The 24,592-nt window shown below is 33.7% G+C and overlaps 2 protein-coding genes across 2 annotated transcripts in view; both read left to right on the top strand.

The window, feature by feature from the left end:
* Positions 1-4,053: 4,053 nt before the first annotated feature.
* On the top strand, positions 4,054-19,462 carry LOC111088376 (genetic suppressor element 1-like). The gene is made up of 4 exons (XM_022398300.1): positions 4,054-4,715; positions 12,602-12,824; positions 18,217-18,388; positions 19,449-19,462. The coding sequence occupies exons 1-4, from the start codon at positions 4,054-4,056 to the stop codon at positions 19,460-19,462; spliced, it is 1,071 nt and encodes a 356-aa protein (XP_022254008.1).
* A 76-nt stretch (positions 19,463-19,538) lies between these two features.
* The window catches only part of LOC106469742 (lysine-specific demethylase 3A-like), a 20,075-nt gene continuing 15,021 nt past the window's right edge, over positions 19,539-24,592 (top strand). Inside the window, exons 1-3 of the mRNA XM_022398297.1 lie at positions 19,539-19,560; positions 20,739-20,968; positions 21,910-23,762. Of these exons, the coding sequence (XP_022254005.1) occupies positions 19,540-19,560; positions 20,739-20,968; positions 21,910-23,762 (2,104 nt within the window). The 5' untranslated portion in view covers position 19,539. The remainder of the gene's footprint in view (positions 19,561-20,738; positions 20,969-21,909; positions 23,763-24,592) is intronic.

The following is a 24,592-nucleotide window of genomic DNA, read 5'->3' as shown; positions in this document are numbered from 1 at the left end:
ACCCAAAACACCAGAAGATCACCATCATATTAACCAAAAACAACAGAAGATAACCGTCATATTAACCCCAAACTCCAGAAGATAACCGTCACATTAATCCTAGAATTACAGATGGAGTCCATCGTCAGATTTCTTTAAGTACATTTTTATAAACTGTTCATGAACCAAGTTGCTTTGTGGTCCATGTCTTTGTTGGTTTGAAGGTCCATGACTGTTGCTTATTTGGTCCTAATTAGCATACGAATAACAAAACAACAAATATCAATATTACAGTTATTTCTACTAATTACGGCTGGAATTTCCTGTCTATTTGACATGTAAAACTTCGCCCAGTTTTATTGACCAGTTCCTTAGACTAACTGTTGCAAGGAGAAAAAATATATAATTTTTCAGTAGGATGTAAAGAACACACCGATGTAACAACAAGTCGATAATTTAAGGGTTGGTGTTGTCGTTTGGCGTCACCGGTACGAAATATAAAACATATCTACATTTTTTTTTTCATAAATGTTGCCTATTCCTTGATGATAATTTGGTGTCATCCATAAACACTAATACAGTGGTTCAAAAAACTAGACAAGATAAGCACTAGCGTCGACCTTGAAGAGAAAAGAAACAAGATTGTAAACAGTGATATCTAAGTGTTTAATACTTAGTATATAACACAAACAGTCATATATCGCATTGTAAGAATAAATAACACTAATTTTGTAGTATTATCCAAAGTTGTGAACGTTAGTTATGTGTGTTTATACGTCTTATGTGGCCGTAAATACGGGGATTGAGACATCCTCCAAAATTCTAGTCTCATCCAAAGTTGTGAACGTTAGTTATATGTGTTTTATCAGCTGAAGGTTATGCAAGGAATGGTAATGCAACTCGAATCATTCCAAGTATAATATTTAATCTAAGTTTATATGCTTCCAACGCCCGTGGCGAGCAGAGCATTGTGTAGGTTTGCGCTTAACAACAAACTGATTTTGTAACAGTAATACAGGGGAATTGCATCTTATTGTAGGAAGAGACTAATATTTCGTAGATAACTATTTTCAGCCATTAGCCGAACCTAAAAAAAAAGACGTTTCGAATTGAATTGTTTGCTGTAACTGTAGTTTCTGGTTTGTAGGAAATAAGTTGTTTTAACTTTAGTTTTACCAATTTATAACAGTTCTACTTTAAAGTTACAGTCGAGAACTCGTGTAAATAAATAGAATACTGTGTTATCTGATTGCTTGGTTTAATGTTACATGAATACATTCTAAGATTAATTAATTGTGTAACTGGACTAAAAGACAACATTTATCTCACGAGGTGTAGTTTGAGTTGAGTACTGTATATTAACCGCTATCTTTAGCTAAATGGGGTGGTATAGAGGGCGCTTCAAATAAATATAAAACGTATCTAAATTAGGACAACTGTGGGTGTAGAACCCTGCTTAATGATATTAAAAAAAGAAAAATATGCACTTAATACTTTTTAAGCGTTTTATTTTATTATTGCTATCTAGTTGCATCTCTGGTTTTGAAATTGTTAAATATTTGTGTCACGTGATTTCTTTTGGATTGATATTCCCGATTCAACTAAACTTGTCACCGGATCAGCATATAACGGTTCTCTCAGAGTTCAAGGCCTTTCCTTCAATCAGCATATAACGATTCTCTAACAGTTCAAGGCCCTTCATTCTATCACCATATAACGGTTCTCTAACAGTTCAAGGCCTTTCATTATATCAGCATATAACGGCTCTAACAGTTCAAGGCCCTTCATTCTATCAGCATATAACGGTTCTCTAAAAGTTCAAGGCCCTTCATTCTCTCAGCATATAACGGTTCTCTCACAGTTCAAGGCCTTTCATTCTATCAGCATATAACGATTCTCTCACAGTTCAAGGCCTTTCATTCCATCAGCATATAACGGTTCTCTCACAGTTCAAGGCCTTTCATTCTATCAGCATATAACGGTTCTCTCAGCATTCAAGGTCTTTCAATCTATCAGCATATAACGGTTCTCTCAGCATTCAAGGCCTTTTATTCTATCAGCATATAACGGTTCTCTCACAGTTCAAGGCCTTTCATTCTATCAGCATATAACGGTTCTCTCAGCATTCAAGGTCTTTCAATCTATCAGCATATAACGGTTCTCTCAGAGTTCAAGGCCTTTCCTTTTATCAGCATATAACGGTTCTCTCAGAGTTCAAGGCCTTTCCTTCTCTTAGTATATAACGGTTCTCTCACAGTTCAAGGCCCTTCATTATATCAGCATATAACGGTTCTCTAACAGTTCAAGGCCCTTCATTCTATCAGCATATAACGGTTCTCTAAGAGTTCAAGGCCTTTCATTATATCAGCATATAACGGTTCTCTCACAGTTCAAGGCCTTTTATTCTATCAGCATATAACGGTTCTCTCACAGTTCAAGGCCCTTCATTCTATCAGCATATAACGATTCTCTAACAGTTCAAGGCCTTTCATTCTATCAGCATATAACGGTTCTCTAACAGTTCAAAGCCTTGCGTTTAAAATGTGAAATGAATCCTTCAATAAACCTCCAACACTTTGTAAAGTTCAGCTATCAACATGATATAGACTGAAAACTAAATGATGAAGGTGAAAATTAGTGAAGTGTTCAATCTTTTTTTTTCCAGGATTTATTGTAAGACATTTTATTTATTGAAAAATTACTACTACATTAAATGTTTCATTACTACTATATCATGATCTGTTGTAGTACAACCATGTTGCACTATGATTTTGGAGATTACTTCCGTGTTAAGTCATGATTTGTGGTAATACAACCATGTTACACCATGATTTTGGAGATTACTTCCGTGTTAAGTCATGATTTGTGGTAATACAACCATGTTACACCATGATTTTGGAGATTACTTCCGTGTTAAGTCATGATTTGTGGTAATACAAACATGTTGCACTATGATTTTGGAGATTACTTCCGTGTTAAGTCATGATTTGTGGTAATACAACCATCTTACAACATTATTTTGGAGATTACATCTGCATTAAATCATGATTTCTGATAATACTACCATGTTAAGTCTTGATTTCTGATAGTACTACCATGTTAAGTCACGATTTTTGGTAGTACAACCATGTTACACCATGATTTTGGAGATTACTTCCATGTTAAGTCATGATTTCTGGTAGTACTACCATGTTAAGTCACGATTTCTGGTAGTACAACCATGTTAAACCATGATTTCGGAGATTTCTACCATGTTACACCATGATTTTGGAGATAACTACCATGTTAAGTCATGATTTGTTGTAGTACTACCATGTTAAACCATGATTTCGGAGATTCCTACCATGTCACTGTTTATACATGCATTTTGACTCTAAGTTATATAGAAAAGAAGCTGAACTGTCTGTTTTCGAACTAGTTGCTTGTCATGAAACGCGGCGCGTGCAATATTCACTGTTTTTCGTTCTAAAAATAGTGAAAAGTCTATGACATTTAGATGAAAACTGCTAAAACAATCAGGTATAATAAAAACAGGCGTCGGTACAGTTGAGAAACGACGTGGAGCACATGCTATACGATTAATGTAAAAGCTGGGAAATACCTAATAAAGTATTTCTCTAAAGAGCAAAATAAATCCTAACAAAAACTTGTCTCTAGGGAGAATTAATTAGCAAAAACAACATTAGGGAATAAAGCAGGAGGAAATATAATAGTACAGAAAGATTTCGTTGTTCACATATTCTCCCAAAGTCGATAATAATCTGACAGTCAACCAATCAGTATGCAGCTTATTTGTTGAGCCAAAGAAAGTTCTTCTTCTGCATGTGGTTCAAAGACATTCGTTAGGATGGATGTCTTTGTGACGTTATTAGATCTAAACCATCAGCCGGTCTTCACGTGTATTTCTAATACAATGAATTTTCTGTCGATTTAATTTAAATTTGCTATTTACTGTATTTCAACAAAACCGAAACCTAATAATAGCCATGTATCTATATTTTCAGAAAGTTAACTAGTCGGTACCGGTGATCATGCTGAGACGCCCAGTGCCAGGAAGAACCCCGAGAGGCAAACATGTCCAGTGCAGAAGTCTGTAATCCCCTATCGACTTCTCATCCCGTAGAAACCAGTGGAGGAGTAATAGTGGCTCCTGGTGGCGAACATTTGTCTTCCCAGTCAGCATCGACGAAAACAAGTAATCTGTCCGAAACGAAGAATGGTTTTAGTGGCCGAAGTAGTCCAAACAAGGAAACTGACCCTACGCTAGCAAGAAAACCCGAACTTGGGGAAGTGTTTCGTGACTCGTACATTGATAAAGCTCGCGAAAAGCACGGTGAACTTTTACCCCACGTGATGCATCCAGGAGGGAGAGCAGCCGGTGTGTACCCTCAGCTACACAATGTGACACAACAACAACGGGCTCCCACCTTACCGACCCACCAAGGGTTGTATGGATTATCTCCACATTTAATTCCTCCCCCACCACAGGCCGGCAGGGCCTCCATTGACCCACATTCGGTGCATTCGCCACGGCACAGACATCTAATGCACACTCATCCCTTGCTAAACCCCCAATATGCCCCTGCTGTTAACTTAAGCATCTGGCCACACAAACATCCCCATTTGGTTAGTTCCCAGTTCATGATGCAAGGTGTTTCGGAAGAACTACTGATGCAACAAGAAAGGGAACGGGCAATTATTGAGAAGCAGCGGGCGTGGATTTTACCCACAGAAAGGTAAGAAACTGTTGTTCTTACAAATTATAATAGTCTCGTACAATGATGTGGCGAAGGTTAACAAAAGAGGGTGCTTGGCGTTCTTGTTTATTTAGTTAGTGATGAGAAGTCCATAGTTGTAGTTCATTGTTTGATAGAACACAAGGTCGAATTAATCTGGTGAAAATCAACACTTCGATGTAATTTACTAAGTTAGTTATTAGATTAATCACATATATTTATTTAAACAGAAATAGGGTGTTACGCAGAGACGGGGGTAGACTTCGTGTACACAAGGTTATTATTATTATACGGAAATAAAAAGTATTTTTTTATATCGCCATGTTGTTAGTTCCCCTTGAGGCTACCGCCAGTGGTAGATCACAGTTTTTACAAATAGACTGTGTAAGAATAGTGGTAGAGTATACACAGGAGTTAAAAGACAAAGCTATGAATGAAATGAAACACCCTTATAAATTTTAAATAACTAATTATAATGTTGCTTGTTGTAAATATAAATTTTGACAGAACGATTGTTAAAACCAAAATTTATTTGTGACGAAAGAATTACGTACTAGTATATTATTGTGAATTAAAAGTTTTAGCTTGCTAATTAAATATCTTACCGTTTTTAAGGTATGTTGTTACTGTTTTTTTTTTCTCCTCGTGACTCAAGTAAGATAAGTATCAAAAATGATATGCTACTTGTCACAAACCAATAGAAACTTTTTCTGTCCAAACATAATTTTTATCCTGTTTCTTGTTGAGGGTTCAAGTGGAGGAGGATATAGTTGAGGATTTGCACAACAAACAAAATACGAACATTTATTAGACGTTTCGGAATCGTCATAATTCCATCATCAGTAACCTAGGGTTACAAAACAAACAAACAATATTTGTAATTAGAACAGAAGTATATAAATAAGAAATATACAAATATAACACGAGAAAATGACAACTGAGGCACAAGTGAAATAGTTAAAATGGGTTTAAATCGAGTGAAGACTGTGTTATTTAGAGTTTTTATGTATAATGCTGTATGAAACCTTTATATCTGAGGTATTGCTGCATGACTTTAAAACGTATATTTACTTACGCTGCAAATAGCACAGGCAAAGTAATATACTTGTTGCGGGGTTAGATACAATGGAGTTTTGGTAATGCTTTCTACTAGACGGCAACTTATAATATTCCCTGTTCTTTGTCTCCCTCTCCTTAAGGTAAATTGTGAAATATATTGCATTTTAGTATTTTGCTGCTGTTATAAAACTTCTGTTAGAAACGTTAGTATCAAATATCTGATGTTTCAGGCTGTGAAACAAAAAAAATCAAGGATATTGCACATTTTAAACAGGAAAAAAAAGGTCACTCGTGAGAGTAATTCAAGCGCTATCTTTTTTTCTTTTTGTAACAGACCTTGGAATTTTCAACCAGCCAATCGTAGTCACCTAGCATTCCAGAACGAAGGGGTTACTAAGGGATCGCACTTTTAAATCATACTTCTAAGTTAAACAAAAGAGTAAATTCAACTTTTGTAAAAAGACAAACAATACGAATTTATTATAATTAAACAACAATGAAAAATTAATTTAAACTTGAAAATAACTTCCTGCACTTTATTTAGAATAAGATGAATTATTTAAAAACACTTTTTAACATCAAATATTTAATTTTCATTATATTTCTAAAAGGCCAATTGCAATAGGCAAGCAAGTACAAAACAGAGAAAAGAGATTTAAAATTAAATGTTATATTCATGATAATTGTATTGAGTTTAATTATGTTGTTTTGCTACGAACAATTACTGTAATTATTATTGAAGATAACAGTTTACGGAAAAGCTTTACTTGGTTCTAGGGGTTATTTATTAGGTTAGAAGTCAGGTAAATCTTCCGCCGACTTCGAATTACAGTTAATCAATGTGGCTACCTTTGTTTTGTATACTCCCCTTATTAGGTTTTTTTTTTAACAGCGACCTTTCTAAGTCTCACTTTGCATTGAAAACGTTGTTTTGAAATAATTTTGAGCCATTTCTTACACTTTAAAGAGGGCGTGAAAAGTATAAAATATATTATATCATCTAATAATAATGTTTCTCGTTTTAGTGTCAGCGGCGTACACCTTTTAGGCCTAATATTGTAACGAAATATGAATGATCGTACTGTTAATGATGAGGTAGTCAACTAACAATATAGTGACTAGTTTCGCCTATTTTAGAAACATCGTCATAGTGATGAAGGGAACAAGGTCGTGGTATTTATACAGATGGTGGTCATTTCTAGTGCAAAAAAAAGCTAAAACGTGTATGTATAATGTAAATTCGTACTTTTATTATCTTTCTATGCTGTCATTTCGGTTCATTTTGTAGTTTGAAGAGAGGCCAGAAAATGTAGCAAAATGGTTTTTCTGATAGTCTTGATTTTCACAATTTTCCGGGAGGATCATGCTCCCAAATCCTCGGGAAGAGTCGTATTTAAAACACAAGGTTACCCCTCTTCTTTACTAGGATCACCCACCTACATAATGAAAACTCTTTAAAGGGTCCTTTACAAATTACGACAAAAGTAACAAATGATTAAATCTGAAAAAAGTAAAATGAAAACTGGGATAACTTGTTAAAAAATGTATATGGCTGTATCACAAAATTTCAAACAATCTTTGTAAAATAAAACGTTTTAATGTTTCAGTTAACTGTATGTGTAATAAAATAGTTTCTTTACTTACAGGCTAGTTAAAGCATTCATTACCAGTAAAACAAACAAAAAATGCTTAATTTCAACATGTTCTATTTAAAAACTTCGACATTAAAAAGGGAAACAAGTGTATTACTGTATCTGCTAGTAGTACAATACATGTGATAAATTACTATATTCCCAATTCTGAAATAAAACTTGTTAATTAACGCAAGACATACTTGTTTAAACAAGCCTTCACCAGTGCCGTTTGGCCACTGTAAGATATCACATTTTATGTTGTTTTCACAAACAGTGTACTTGAACATTAATTTTGTAATTCTGTTTCTAAATATTGCCAGTGAATTACGTTTGACATATTATTTATTCGAACTGACAGTAGTGTTTTGAGTTATTGTTGTTAGATTTTAGTAGTAATATACTTATCTTCACATTGCTACTTTAAAAACAGTGATTATCGAGCTGTCAGAGAAATACCATGAGAAAATTAAATCCGATTCTGAGGGAAAAGATAAATCACAGATTTTTACACGACACTGATTGAAATCGCAGAGAACGAATAAGGAGGAATGTGTGGATATAAAACATATGCCGTTAACATGATTTTTAATTCAAATTTTAGGCCTATTGATTTTAAATCGTATTTCTGTCATAACTTAATCACACTTTAGTCATATGCTCGGCCCCAGAGTTCGTGTCCTTTTGCCCCCAAAGCTCGCTTCATATGTTGGCGGTTAGTGCTGTTGAGTAGCTGCCATCCCACTAGTCTATCGGTTCAAATTTAAGGACGGCTACGCGTAGGTGATTGACCCTTGTGTTGTTTTGCGCGAAAATTCTAAACATATTTTTTTCGTTATACTGAAAAATATTTTATATTAATAATATCAGTTGCTTAAATCTAATAAAAAGTAAGCATTATTAGTATAGAGTCATGTTTAAGTGCGTTGTTGTCAAGTTTACGATTATTTCCAAATCACCGTTTTCCTAGTCTGCCTTTAGGTGCTTTGCGTAAAGCGATTGCTTTTTGAGGATGTCATCAACAGTATCGTGTTATTTTTCCCCGATTTATGCTCCAATATGTGTTGTATTTCAAGTAGAGAACTCGTAAAGAACTAAAACTTTTTTTGTTTGCAACAATCGATACATCCACGAAGCATGTCAGAAATACTTTACTTGAAAGTAAAGTAACCTTGTGTAACATTTTCCGAGAAACAAGTCCTTCTCCCTTTTCAACCCCTTTGAACAGTTTGTTTGGCACGTTTTCCAATGACGTCAACCAGTCACGTGCACTTTTCGTTTCTTAGAATAATAAATTAGCATTCCTTCTGTGAGGAGTGAGGGGTCTCCCGTATAATGTTGCTCCGCCTACAAATTTCCTGTTTTTATACATGCGTGTGTGTGTGTATACATACACACATATATATAGATATAAATATACCATCCTTCAAGTGGAACCGATGTTTGGAGACACAGTAAAATGGAACAGTTAAAAATAGATGAGTTGCCAACAACGTCATAGCCTTTTTGCTCGTGAACCGCGTTTTCACTCTTTTGTATGTATAAGTGTTTTCCAGAGTGAAATACATGCAGGTATTTTACTAGGTTTCCTGTACTATTTGGGGGGTATCTCGAATCCAGTAACACGTTCTTATAAGAACCAGGCTGTCAATGGCAATGTACCTCGAAATTATGTTTGTAAAGTAACTGCCATAATTATGATTTTAATACACGTTAACGAACTGTCCAGTTAGATTAATAACATAATCTTGAATTTTGTTCAGTCTAACGTTTAGCGCCTCTGACGGGATTCCTTGCAAGTAACTGATAATTGTTATGATTTAATCGGTTTATATCAACTATGATAGTAATTGAAAGTTACTTAAGTGAGAGATAACGTTTTAAATAAGGGAATATTTTAAAGAATATTATGTTGAGGCTGAGATATATATGTTATTAAACAACCACGTTACTCACTCCACTGCTGGACAAACTTTAATCTTATCACAAAGACTTCATTTAATTTGGAAGTTCGCTTATCCTTACCCATTTTTTTTTCTGCATCTCTCTCCTTGTAAACTATAATTTAAACAATTAATAAGCATATACGTTAAGAAAGATGACAAAAAATAAACTTTTTTTGGAACCAGTGCCGAACATGATTATTTCCTAAAAACGTTCTTAGTAATTTCTGCTGTACACAGTGAAAGTTCGTCTGATTCAGGTTGCACATGCGTTGATTCACATTTCAAAAACTTAGTAATATAGGTATGAAATCCTTATATAAGCACACGTAAAACTAACAACCAAAGGAAAGAAAAACTCGTTATATTTATTCGCGATGCTCGTGCAGTGGGTTTTTAGAACGGCGCCCCCTATATACCAATTTTGTGCAAAAAATGCCACTTTAATAAAATGGAAAAAAAGTGTAACTGTAACATCCAAATTTTAACATAAAAAAGGTGGGATTGTAACGTTTGAATTTAGGCGAAATAAGTGTTATTGTAACATCTAAATCTAGACAGAAAAATTGGGATTGTAACAAATAAACTGTAACGGAAAAAGGGGATTGTCATATGTAATTTTTAACGGAAAAAGGTGGGATTTTAACATTTAAACTAACGGAAAAAGGTGGGATTTTAACATTTAAACTAACGGAAAAAGGTGGGATTTTTAACATTTAAACTAACGGAAAAAGGTGGGGTTTTTAACATTTAAACTAACGGAAAAAGGTGGGGTTTTTAACATTTAAACTAACGGAAAAAGGTGGGATTTTTAACATTTAAACTAACGGAAAAAGGTGGGATTTTAACATTTAAACTAACGGAAAAAGTTTGGTTGTTACAACTAACCTATAGTGACAAAAGTGCGTGTACTGCTCTAGAACAAGGAAAATATATGTGCCGGGTTACTTGAGTTGTTTTCATCGAATTTATTTTGATAACTTGAAATATTGCATCATGTCGTTATCCTGAAGAGTGGATGAAAGAGTATTTAGAAAGCTCAGAGGAGTTTTGTGATTTGTTTAGATATTTGTGACCTTAATTACTTTACAAAATTATTTAGAAACAGTTGTCCTAAAAAAAAAAAAGTGTAGAAACTCTTGTTTTTACGACTCTGTACTTTTAGAAAGAAAAACGACTGCCAGTCACAGCCTTATCGAGTGACATACTCCAAGCACTGTAATGGCGAGCCTAATCTAGGCTAGATCTCAAGGTCATCCACTTGTCACACAGCAAAGCTTAGAGCGCTGTAGCCTGTACCACTTATTCAAAGCACACATCTGCCTCGTACGATCCTGAAGCAGCGCAGAAGAGATATGAAACGAAACACGAAATCGTGAAATTCCATGTTAAACAAGAGGGAATCCTCAATGACCGCGGCACTTGAAGTTCTTTAATCTACAAGATCTTGGGCGTAATAAAATAGATCAATTGAAAGGGTTTGACCTCGTGAGTCCAAAACTAACTACATCTCAAATCGGTCATAAAATGGCGGATCTATAAGCTAAAAGTTTGTACTTAAAAAAAGAAAACAAAATTCAGAGCCGTCCTTTGAGCCGCTATGCCGCGGCTAAAAATGTTAGATGTACTTAGCTCATAAACTATGTCAGTAGAAGGTATGACGTAGTGGGCAGTTTGTCATCAAGTCATTACTTCGAATGTAAAATATATTTTTTCGTTTACAGATTTTAAGGTTTTTAGTCCATCAACAAATATTTTATATTAAATGTTTTAGAAACATAAGTTCCTTTGAGGTTTAAAATAAAATGTCAGTGGGTTCTTGGCGATTTACTTAATGTCTGTTTTCTAAAGAAAATTTGTAAGCGTAATATATTATTGTTTATAATAGTATTTTTAGAACAAACAAATAATAATTGTTTTTCTTTCTGCATCTGCCAAACATTAGAGTAACATAAAACACTGAATAAAACCGTAATATGGGTTTATAATTTATTTATTTTTTTGGATGGTAAACATCATAATAAGTATCCTAAATCACTGGCCACTAATTACTGTTTACTATGTTCAGTAATTTGCTGCCAAAAATACCTTATTGTAACCATTTTTCACGATATTCTTCTCTTCCGTGTAGAATGGTTTAACGCGGCATTATTTGGTATTTAGAAAGTTTAACCCGAATACCCCTTATGCGACATATCAGTTAAACGGCCAGTTCACAGTTCTCAAGGTTCGGGCATAGCCATCCTTTATTTAGAATTGTTGACCAGAGGGAATATTACCTGTTGCCTGTGCATGGCTGTCATAACTGAATAGCGGAATTGACTGCAAAAATTATAACTCCTCTTCAGCTGAAAGTACGGGGAGGCATATCGTGATTCGAAAATTTGACGTTTTGATACTTAGCTCAGTACTTTTTCCACCAGGACAAATCAAACATGATAAGGCTTTTTAAAAAATAAATTTAAATGATGACAAAGTTTTTGTATATTAATAACGTATAACATAGTTTCATAAAACTGGCAACTTTCTAGACCGTATTGTTAATATCTAAACGTTGTTACTAGTAAGGATAATAACCCCTGAATGTCTCAGTGGTCTGAGGAACTTACATAGATCATGCTTGCAGAAAAACTCGTGGTGAGACGATGGCGCGCCTTTAGTTTTCTTAAAAATCACTAACTCAAGCATAAGTCCATTTTTTGAGTATTAGAAATATTGATTAGCAGTATGACCTTAACACCTTTTTAAAGGTCAAAGTCATAGCAAAAGTCCAAATGGAAGCACAGTCTGTCTTGAGAGTATATGCACGCAAGGTTAAATCTCTACAAATAAGCTAGTAGACCCGAGATTGATGCTATGTCAAGTCTTTCAGCAAACATTTCTGATTCAAATTTGAAGTTGCTTTACAAACAGTCTGTTTGTTTATCTTCCAGACGTGTCAGATTTCAATTATTTCGTTTAGCCTATATTTAGAAATATTCTCATAATTTATCTTCAGCTTCATCTGGACGCGACAAGTCTACTGGGTTAATACCTTGTTACCCTTTGCTGGCTGAACGTGACGGGTGAAATCTGTAGTATCTTTATAATAACCTTGGTACTTTTTATAGAGCCCAGGTGTATTTTGTTTATCAGCTTTTCTTCGTTTGACAATGATAGGTTAATACTGCAGTATTAGTTATTTAGTCTTTGAACCAATATTTATGCGTTTGTTTGTATGTTTGTTTATATATATGTGTGTGTGTGGTTTCAGGGATAAAAAAGATGAAAAAGAAAGGTTGGAGCAGCAGAAGAACGAGAGAGAAAAACATGAACAACAGCGGCTGGACAAAGAAAGACATGAAAGAGAGAGACAGATTTCAGAGCATATTACAGGAGAGCGTAGCAACCGGCCTAAGGTTTGGGAAGAGAAAGAAAGAGCTCAGCGAGAAGTGCAGTTTCACTTCGAAGAATCATTGCGATTGGCAAATAATAAGGTACTATGATAAGCCTAACGTTAACAATTATGTAAATAACTTCTACCACAAGAACTGGTAAAAGTGCATGTTAATAATTACAATTAATAATAAATAGCCGTGTGTATGAATAACAAGTAAACTTCTATACCCACCCTGTTCAAGGTCACCAGTTAGATACATTTGCTGTTAGCGCGTGTTCGGCCCTCAACTCAAGAGCACTTGACGAAGTTTGTCCAGGTTAGCACCGGCGCTGAGTTGACGCTTCGTGCACCACGTCTATCGTACTTGGCCAGTGTAATTACGAAATGAACATTATATATTAAAATAGCTAACACTGGATTATCAAAGTACTTATTGGATTATTTAAAATCAATAATGTAAATTATTATAAATTAGGATAAAAGTCCATCAAAAATGACGGGAACCATTGTTGAATGATTAACGAAAATGACAGAAATTAACTAAAACAAATTTATCTGTATTTCCACTCTTCACTTATTTCTTCATTCTCGAAGTAATTCTTTAATCACCACATTTTTAGGAAAAACTACGCAAAAAATGAAACGTTATCGTGAATAAAAGTACGTGTGCACTCTGAGAGAGATTTAAAATAGCACTTTTGAGCCTTTTCACTGTATTCTAGATCAGGAAGTAGAAAACATAGTGCAGATATTCCGACACAAATTTTCATCCCTTTCGACTAAACAAAAGGTAAAAGATATTTGGTAGTAACAAACGTTTATTTTTCATTATGTTTTAAGGCCAAGTAGATAATATATGTGTTAAAATACCAAAATAATGTTTATTTACCACTTAAAACTTTTTAAACACTAACTCTATAACGTTAGTAATACTAATAGTAGGCCTATTTGTAGTCTAATTTAGGCATTAGGCCTTATACATAAACGTAACGTAAGGCTTAGCTGAAACACTACTTGATAAATTTTAACATAACACAACATTTGGGACAACATGGGACCTGTTGGTCCATCTCGGCTGTCACATCCTCTAAACTAAACCAAAACTAGTAATAAATATATTTAAAAAACTTAAAGCCAGCCCTTATCATTCACAGTAGGTATCAAGCATTCTCTTAAACTCGCTTAAATTTATTACCTCTACAACATCCGAAGGCAACCCCTTTCAAAGGTCAACCACCTATTAGAAAAATAAAACTGTCTTAGCTAACCTGCCAACGTTTATATTTGTGTTCCCTAGTCCTACAGTTCTCACTGTTAAATATGAAAAAAGATGAATATTCAACGCTATCAATTCCATTTACAATCTTAAACGCCTCAATCAGATCTCCCTCTAACTTTTCTTTTTTCAAGAGAAAACAGTCTGAGAGATTTCAACTTGTCCTCGAATGACAACCCCTCCATTCCAGGCACCATTCTAGTAACCCTCCTCTGAACCCTTTCTAACAGTTCAATGTCCTTCCTAAGGTAAGGAACCCAAGACTGAACACAATACTCTGAAGGTGACCTACCCAGTGACCTATACAATGAAATTATAACCTCTTTAGATTTGTATTCAATATTTCTGTAGATGCACTTAAAATCCTATTTGCCCTACCACTAGCACACTGTTTGGATGGTTTAAGAGACTAATAAACTATTACATCAAGAACCCTTTCTTTCATGTCAGTGAAATTATGATAACCCACATGCATTATTATGCATTTATTATAATTAAAACCCCTTTGCCATTTATTTGCTCAACTCACTAAATGATCTAAATCCTTTTGAAAATCAGCAGCATCCTCTTTACAGCTAGCAACACCCAAGACCTTAATATCATCTGCAAATTTAAGTAGTTTATTGAACATTTATTTTGCTTTTGGCTACAAATCAATGTCGTAAAACTTCTGAATTAAACTATTTTGCTGTTATATCACCGAAGCTATCAACATGAACATTGATCATTCAACATAAACACCATAGTTGGCCTAAGAACAATACAGATGATAGTTTTGTTGCTAAGGGACAATGTATATTGTTGCATATTACCAAAAAAGGAGTGTGAAAGCGTTCTCGACAGAGTGACAAAGGGAATAAGCCTTTTATAGTTTGTGATTACACATGCGTTTTATTTAGCATGTGACAAATTCAGGCTAGTTGTCCACAGAACAATAGCACAGCCTGTATGAATATACACTCTTATTGTATTTGGCCCAGTTTTACCAGTTTCAAACAACCATAACATTTGAGGGTTACCTTGCTAAAGAAAATCTACCCAGCTACCAAAATGGACTTTACAATGGGGACCAGTTCTTAAGATAATTTAAGTAAAGTTAGATAAAAGTCAGACATAATTTGAAATGTGTGCTAAATGCTTGGAGTAGCACTAAAATGAGTAAGGTCAGGATAAAGTGTGAACGATTAATTGTTTAGGTTTGTGTTAGAATATATTCGTCTAAGATGAAGTTATCTATATCATACCAATTAAGCGATTATATTACACTGTAATAAACAATTAACTCGGCATGACTTGTGTTAGAACTTTGAAATCTTGGCTGCTTTATGCTTAGGTTTGCGTTATATTGTGTAATACAAGGATAAACAAAGCTATTCATAATACGTTGCTAGTATATTAATTCATAAAATCAATATTCATAATTACCTTATTGAAAATTGTATTAAAAGTTGCAGAATTTTCAATGTTATACACTTAAATTAAAAATGTATTGTATTTACTGTTCATATGATCCAAATCAGAATTTTATGACGTTGTATATTGGCAAAAGTATTATTATTATTACGTATTGATTCAAAGCGAGTCGAAATTTTGAGTTGCATCATATGTTTGAAATTACGTTATGATCTGACTTAAAAATAACATTATTTTAAAAACACGAGCACAAAAATCCTAACCTTTTTTTTTCTTCTGTAAACTTATCAAAGCTGTTATATATATTGAATATTATAAATTATTAGATATTTAAAAAAAAACGAAGTGGATTGAACGTTGGCGAATATTTTGCCCTCGATATCGTGTGTTTTACCGAATTATATTTATAAACTTCGTGAATATTAGGCTTAGCGTTTTGTATTTGCTTATGACATTGTCCTACTTATTATATGGAATTAGTTGTATTATTTCTTCAGTTATCTTTAGTTTTAATATATCTGTGAAGTTATTGGTAATAACGAATCGAACACACTGGATTACGACCACGTACTAACAATAACGTAGTTAATAGTTTAGATAATTTATTAAATGTTATTCTTACTAAATATAGTATTAATACGTTTTCGAAATTGACAATAGGTCTAAATTATGCCGCCTATATTAATGATGATGCCCCACCATCTACTGAAAATTGCGATTTTGCGACGGCGATATTGTAGATTAGCGTGTTTCCGCAAGTATTTTAATTAAAGGGACAGAGGACTTACACGCACGTGTCACTTAGCAACCATTCCATTCGATTACCGCCGAAATTCAAACTGCACGAGATGAATAATGAAAGAGAATTTCTTTGCAAAACTAAGAGCTAATAGACAATGTTTCTACAAAAATTCATAAATTAACAGATAACTTTTTCGAATACTGCCTTCTTTGTTTTTAATCAAACCGCAAAACAAACAAGCTAGGCCCATTGCCAATGCAGATATGACGTTATGTAGTTATACGACAAAATGAAGAGATAAAAAAGCAAATTTCATCACAAGACTAAAAAATTTTGTAAATAACGTTTTTGTAAAAATCATAAAATAGAACAATGCTGTTAACAACTTCACAATTATCAGTTAAAAACATTTAAGGGAATCTGTAGAACTTAGAAATACTCAGGAGTATTTGATAATGCTGTAATTGAGATAACGTAATTCACCAAAGGCCCATCAGTGGCACAGCTGCATGTCTGAGGAATTACACCGTCAGAAAAACCGGGTTTCGATACCAGTGTTGGACAGAGCACAGATAGCCCATTGTGTAGCTTTGTGCTTAAACTACAAACAAATTCAGCATATCACGTGAGAACGAGGATAAATGTTCACTGGCTTTCTATTCTCTTAAAAAAATAAATAAAGAGTTTAGATTGACATTTGAACTCTGAATCCCTTGAGATATATAACATACTGACAACAAGAAACCATCTGATCCTTCAAGGCCATCCCTGTGTACCAACCCATGACACAAAGTAAAAATTTAGTTCCACTCATTCTTTTGTAAGAAATAACTTTTATAAGGTAAAGAAACGTCAATTGTACACACTGTTCCAGGAGAGGGCTAATTAGTGATACATAATTACATATTTTAATTTGTAATCAGTGTGTCTGTAAATACACCCTAAATTCTGTAAGCTTTACAAATAGAGACAGAGCACTGCCTTAATGGCTTGAGTAACTTAACCATCCCTGTGCCAAGATCCTTCTCTTCAGTCATGCTACTGCATTTCCCATCTGTGTTAAATATGTGAGTTTCACATTATTGGCCAGCTGGTTTTGATAAGCCATTTTCCATTTCTTTCTTAACCAAATCCCTAGAGTTGTGTAAAAATCTCAAGTTACCTGTCAATTTAAACATGTGGTGTTTACCCCTGACTTTCTTTTTCATTTGTTTACTAAATCAGTTAGGCTTGATCTTCTGTGTTACCATTTTTTTTTAAACATGTCTATCTTGTATTAAAGTAATTTATTTTTATAAATTTCATAAATATGCCCAACGTCAAGTTTTAACTCAATATTATCCAAATTCACTAATGATAAATCTTGTGCCTTGGCCTCAAAATAGGTTTTCTGAAAATAAGGAACTAAAATTTCATTTTTTATTTCAACTTTAGCAAAGTATCTAATCAATGATAATTTTTCCTAAATGTTCATGCACTTCAATCCTTGCAACCTCATTAGTGGCTGGTTGTTTAAAAACAATCCTAAATCACTTCAACAAATCTCTCTCCCTCACTACTTTACTTCAATCAATGTGTCTAAAATCAAGCTTCCATAATTATTGCATCATTATTATTTTTAATAATAACAACCCTGGTCTATTATACAATTTCTCATTGATTTTATCTGTTTGATAAGATGACGTGTAACGTGTAAATCTGACTACCATTTTTTATCTCCATTGCCAACAGACTGCAGTTCATCCTTTATATAAAGAGCTTTTCAACTCCCCTTAATTAAAAAGTCTAATTATTGAATAACTCGTAATCTGGAATTTCAAAGTAATTCCTAATAACAATTTTTTCCAAGTTCATAATAGTACCATGAGATTGATGCTGTATAAACTGAACTACCAGGACTAAAGAACACTCCTGAAATACATACCTAATTACTATCATTTCTATATGAAAGCTTAACAATTATTTTATTTAATTTTAAAATAAAGCAAAAATTTGGATGGAAGTAAGATATAAATGATGGAGTAAACTTTAATGGTTTGCTTTTTTCTTATCTTACAGAAAAATTTAGGGTGGAGCCATATCTCAAACCTTCCTTTGACAAAACATTCATTAGGACAGAGATCAAGTCCAGCATTAAGTAGAGCCCCTCCATTAACACTACAACCAGTTGAAAGAGACACTGAAGAAAGAAGAAAAGATTGGGTTGAAATTGAAGCAGAAGAAAAAACAGGTAATTTGTGTTCCTATAGATTAATAGACTTTTCTTACTTCAATTTTACATTATAAGAATTTCAACCTTTTTCTTTTATCCATATCTTCTATTTTTGTTTTTATTCCTGGCACTTCTCTAATGTTTACTGAGTATTAATTAGTTAATTAAAAAGGTAATTAGTTTTAAAAGTAGTCCAGCGATTATAAGAGGCATTGCTCTAATGTTTACTGAGTATTAATTAGTTAATTAAAAAAGGAATTAATTTCCAACTGTTATAAGAAACTATTCACCATATAAAACTGTAACAGAACTGAAACATAATTTTTGGAAAACTAATAATATCAGGGAATTCGAGAAAAATGTTACATTTTTGTTGTTTTAAAGTTCAACCTGCCAAAATATGTTAAGTTTTTAATATTATAAGTTAAAACATACCAAACATGTTAAATTTTTATTGTTTTAAAGTTCAATCTGCCAAAACTTGTTAAATTTTTAATATTATAAGTTAAAACATACCAAACATGTTAAATTTTTATTGTTTTAAAGTTCAACCTGCCAAAACTTGTTAAGTTTTTAATATAAGTTAAAACATACCAAACATGTTAAATTGTTATTGTTTTAAAGTTCAACCTGCCAAATATGTTACATTTTTAATCTTTAATATTACACTTGCCAAAAAAAGTTCTAAGTTTCTTAGCGTTTAAGAGATAATTAACAAAATCTTGGGGTTCTTTCTTTGATTTATAAAATCATCTTGTAACTAACATTTAAAATTCCAAAAACAACCCAATAGGTCTGAAAAACTTAAATGTAACATGTTTAAATTATTTTTGTACTGGGGGGGAGAATTAAACTTGTATAGCGACTAGCAAGCAAAATCTAAAAAATACTAACCAAGTTTTAGAAAACTTGTTTGTGTGTGTTTAAGCACAAAGTTACACAATGGGCTGTCTGCACTCTGCCTATCACGTGCGTTAAACTCCAGTTTTTAACATTATATGCCCTATAGTCTACTGCTAAGCCATCGGGATCTGTTGTGAAAGTCATAATCTATGAAAACATTTTTTGTTTGTTTCAGAATTGCGGCATTGAATGGAATTGTAGAAGTGGAACCCAAACATTGGATGCAGCACCAGAGAGTTCTGGAACAAATGCAACATACCTCACAGATGTCTGGCCCTCCAGCTGAGGTAAAAAAACAGAATAAACTCCATTGTAGCTGTAGAATGTGCAGAAACATTTCCAATAAACCAAATTACAGTGAACACTTAGGACATATTTTATACTTTGAACATGAAATTTGTTACAAGAAATTGAAGATAAATTTATTTGAAATTGTGTGTACGTGCATTGAAGCAGAGAATTAATTAATTTAGTGTTTAGTTAAGAGTGCAACTAAAAGTTAATTATTAAATATAAAACAGTTTACAAACAGAAAGAAATCAACAGTTAAAAAAAAGAAAATAGGAATTAATATACCACCATTTTCTTTGTAGAACTTAAGAAATCTTGACAATAGATTGTAAAATTATGCAGACAAGTCAATAACCTATAATTCACTTAAATATAACTTTAACCACTTTGCAATCAGGCATTTTGTGTTCTCAGGAACAAGGGGAAAATTAGGAAATTTAACCTAATATGGATCTTTATTTTATTGAAGGAAGGCTGGCCTTACAAGCCATATATCATAAGATTCATTGTAGAAATAGTGGGTGTACCACCCCTATGGTAAGCAAGTGGTTAAACAAATAAAAAATGAAAATAAATGAAATTTTTATTGTAGAAGGCCAAAAGCTAAAAGTCAAGAACTTATTTTTTTCCTTATGCTGATCTGACTTGTATTAATTTTGTTCTTGAATTATCTTAGGTGTAACTCACAAGTCGTTATTTTACAAATACAGTGTTAGCTGAGACAAAAGACAAATATTGATATAAGTTGCTTCTTTGTAGCTGAATGAAACATAATTTATGTGTTATTCTTATGAATATATACTTGTGGTGACATGTTGTTTGAATATTATTAGATAACTTATAGGAAATTTCAATTTACTTTTTTATCAGTAAAGCAGTTAATCAATTAATTTCTGCTACAGTCTCCTATATATTTTATAGAGGCAGTGGGTGATTTTGCTAATTTTTGTTATCAATTCTTTGTATTGAGTATACTGCAAAGAGTAAAGACATACAACTACTCAAGTTATGCAGTATATGGATCCTTCTGGAATAATAAACAGGAAAAAAACAAGTCTGTAATTTGAGAGTTAATTAAGAATGAATCGAATTAAAAATATTCTTTACTTGTTTGATGTATGTACTTTATTCCTAAAGTTTAACAGTTGAAATTTAAACTAGAAAATATTTTTAGCCTTATCAGCCAGTGGCCAAGACAAAGATTGAGAGTTATATCCAGAGAGTGAGTTCTCCAAAGGAAGAGGGCAAAGTCTCTGTGGTTTGTACCAAGCCAAGTTCTCGAGTTAGTCCTATAACAAGCACTGTTGCCTCCAAGCTTGAGCCGAGCTTCAATATCTATGGCTACCAGGGTTATCAACCAATGTATCTTTTTCCATCTCAGCTGAAGGCAAGAGAAGGTCTTGGGTAAGAACAGTTAGCTAATGTATTTCTTACCATCTCAACTGAACTCTAGAGAAGGTCTCGGGTAAGAACAGTATATTATCACACAGGATGTTTGCAAGTTAACTAGTAGATGCAAGTAGAAAGACATCTCAGGGTTAAAAACATCCCGTTAATGTATTAATTTAAGGTCAAAGTAATAGAATCTTGTGTGTATTAGGAATATCTACTCCTAAAACGACCAGTGGAGGGTCCCTTTCTAACACATTTTTTCTAAATTATTTATGCACCAAATTGCTCGTGGGTCCATGACTTATGGACTAAAGGGTCCATATAATAAATAACAAGTACTATGAATATTGCATTTGATCTTGTTAATTATGTCAGGAGTTTCCCGTGTGATGGCACTCAGTTTTTATGGCCAGTTCTTTATGATGAGTGATATATAACAGTAAATAAACAAATAAATATGAAGTGAATGATATAAAAAATGAGTCAGTAATTGGAGGGTTTATTCATTGCATTCTAGTAGAATAAATGTACAGGATACTTCCTTACGTTGCTAGGTTTACAATGTATGGCTTTAGTCATAAATGTTGACTAAGTCAAGTCTGAGTGGTGAGTTTCTCATTGATATGCTTAAAGGTAAGTAAGAGTTTGTTAAATAATTTAGTAGTTTAACTTAACTGTTTTTTAAAAATAGGTAGATTTCTTGCTCAGAGTGTTTTCAAATTATGTTTAATTGCCTAATATTTTTCAAGAGAAATGCACGAAGTTGAAGTGTAGCCTCTGCAACATAAATTATTTTGTACAGTGAATTGATGTTAGGTAACACTACCCCTCTTAAGTTATTCATGAAAGTGCATATTGAAGCTTGTGTGACATGAAACAGGAGATAAATCATAAAGATGAAAATTTTGTATTACAACTTTTGTACTCTCACTCTAGACATTTTTCCCTTCTAGCTCTTCAGTGACAGAAAGAGCTTCTGTTATGCCTCAACTTAACTACCCAGCAGACAGTCGGCGTAACTTATCACTGACTAGATCTCCTTCCATGTCTCCAAAACAGCAAAAAGTTTTACAGGAACGTATTAGTCCCAAAATTCAGCTTCCAGGAGAGAGTATTAAGAGCCATGAGTACTTTCAACCAACTCCTGCTCATCAAAACTCATCATCTCCTAGCTTGCCAGGAAGAGCAGGCACTCCCCAGTACCAGGAACAACCCCAGAATCTGGTAAAGTCCAAACAAAACAGAATGACCAACGTTCATCCACAACAGGAGCCTTCACCCCGAAATCTTACACATTCCACAACAGGTGTTTCTCGGAGATACCAGCCATCCCCAACACCACCAAAGTGTTCAGTGACAGCTTATCCCAGTAGCCTGATTCAGGCAGGGTTGGTACCTAATCCAATGTATTCTTCGTCTGTAGCGGGAACTGTCAGTAATTCAGCTTTGAAAACTGGACTGTATGCACATGAAAGATCCGTGCCATTAGTTATAGACACAAGCTCAAACCCATCTCTAGTCCAGAATAATGTTACTTGTGCACAAGTCAGTGGTATTACAACAGGAATTCCAGTTTGTAAGCCAAATACCAACAGTCATGCTTTGGTTTATCCTCATTCACTGAATTCTCAGTGGTCTCAGAATTCTAACATACAACAAGTTTCACCTCCACCACAAGCCAGGATGAATAGCAGTTCTCTCTCTCTTTTCCCACCAAGTTCTTTAAATAACTTATCACATCATAACTGCTATGCTAGTCCAACTCTGACCCCACCAGCACCTAGTCCTGCTACTGTTTCAACTCCAGTGCGTCCCAATTCCAGTCCATCTGGTCCAATGGTGTCTAGTAATTTTTCTTTGACAGATAAAAAGCGTAAATCTCCAACAGAAAATCTTGCTACTAAAAGACAGAAAACAGAGAATGATTCTGAATCTCCCCCTCAACTCCACCCAAATTTTCCATCTGATTCAAGAAATGATGAAAACCCTTCTCCACCAGCTTTGAATATCATATCAAGGTCCCCTCTTACTTGTGAAGGTTTAGGGGTCTGTGTTCCTCAGAGTGGTATTACTCTTGGTCCACTTGTAAAAAATCCACAATTTAAGAAAGAAAATGGCTTTGATGTGTCTGATGAGCTCAATAACTTGAGTACTAAAAAAGTTCAGGCTAATGAGTCGATTTTTGAGAGTCAGAACTCTCAGTGTTCCAGTTCTAAAAACACTACTAATCATCCAAAACTGAAGAAAGCTTGGCTTCAACGACATTCTGAGAACAAGGATAAAATGTTCCCAGATGAAGCTGAATCTGTTGTGAAAAATCCTGGTGCAGCTGTATTAAAGCTTGAAGATTTAGACAGAACATTTCATGAAATGAAAGAATCCTCATTTGACAAGCTTTCATCTGGACAAGATGAAAGTTCTGATGAAAACCCAAAGGAAGTACAAACTGCAGTTAATGGTAACCAGTCGTCTTTTCAGAACCAGGATAAACTTGACTCTGTTGAAGATGGAGAATGTACTAAGTCTACCTCTGACACTGAACAGGAATTGTTGAAACAAAAAACCAGAATATCTCAAAGACAAGGATCAACATCTAGGTTTAAGACACGTGGATTGAAGAGAAAAAGCTTCAGGCAAGAAAAGACCGAAAAAGATCAACTGATGCTAACCAACGGTTCGACTCTGAAAAAGGTTAAAGATGAACATCAAACACAAAACAAAGAAGCTGGCAACTTACATAGGAAGGGAAGAAAACCAAGAGGACGAGGAAGTGCCCCAGAAAATAGTCAACTTAAGAACAATAGTAGTAAGTATATGATTTTAATTTTTACTTTTGTTTAAAATTAGTGCTAAAAAGAGAATTAATTGAAAACTATTTGTAGGGTTATTGAGCATTGTCTCCACGGTAAGCAAGCTTTTTCAAAGTTGTATAAAGTCACCTGAGCTATATGAAGTACTACAACTTTAGTTCATGCCAGTTCTGAAGAAATATGTGTTCATATATTTAGACAGGTATACCAAGTTACAAGAGATACAACATAAAATTTAAGAAATCTGTTGGAATATATAAATATTTATTATTCAGAACTGATATGCATATATTTTTAAGATGGCTACTATCAGTTGATCTCATACATCTTATTTCTTTTAAATAATGTATTTGCAAAAATATTCTGGTAAACCATCTGTCTGTAGTATAAACGTAATCAACCATTTGGTGGTTATAATGGTAACTTGTTTGTTATGGGAAAGTGGTGCAACTAACTTGTTCTAAGAAAGAAAATAATCACAGGTATACTGATTCAGGACATCGTACCTTTCCAGTGGAGTGAGGGTAACAAATACAGCTACAACATGATAAGTATGTAAAATAATTGTAAAGGAAAAAAAAAAGTGTGGTCAACATTCTCTTCAAATGACCTAGATCACTTGGACATTGACCAGATACTTATTTGTTCTATACACTAATTTTAACCATGTAATACAGTACGATATGTTATTTGTATATTTTAAAATTAAAAACAGGAGTTGTTTATTTATAAATGCAGCACTGGAAAATTGTTTATCTATAAACACTGCAGTGGGAGGTTTGTTTATCTATAAACACTGCAGTGGGAGGTTTGTTTATCTATAAAC

Source organism: Limulus polyphemus, unplaced genomic scaffold, assembly GCF_000517525.1.
Source record: "Limulus polyphemus unplaced genomic scaffold, Limulus_polyphemus-2.1.2 Scaffold3638, whole genome shotgun sequence".
Lineage (NCBI taxonomy): Eukaryota > Metazoa > Arthropoda > Merostomata > Xiphosura > Limulidae > Limulus > Limulus polyphemus.
The sequence above is the reverse complement of the archived record's forward strand: the minus strand, read 5'-3'. Positions and strand labels throughout refer to the sequence as shown.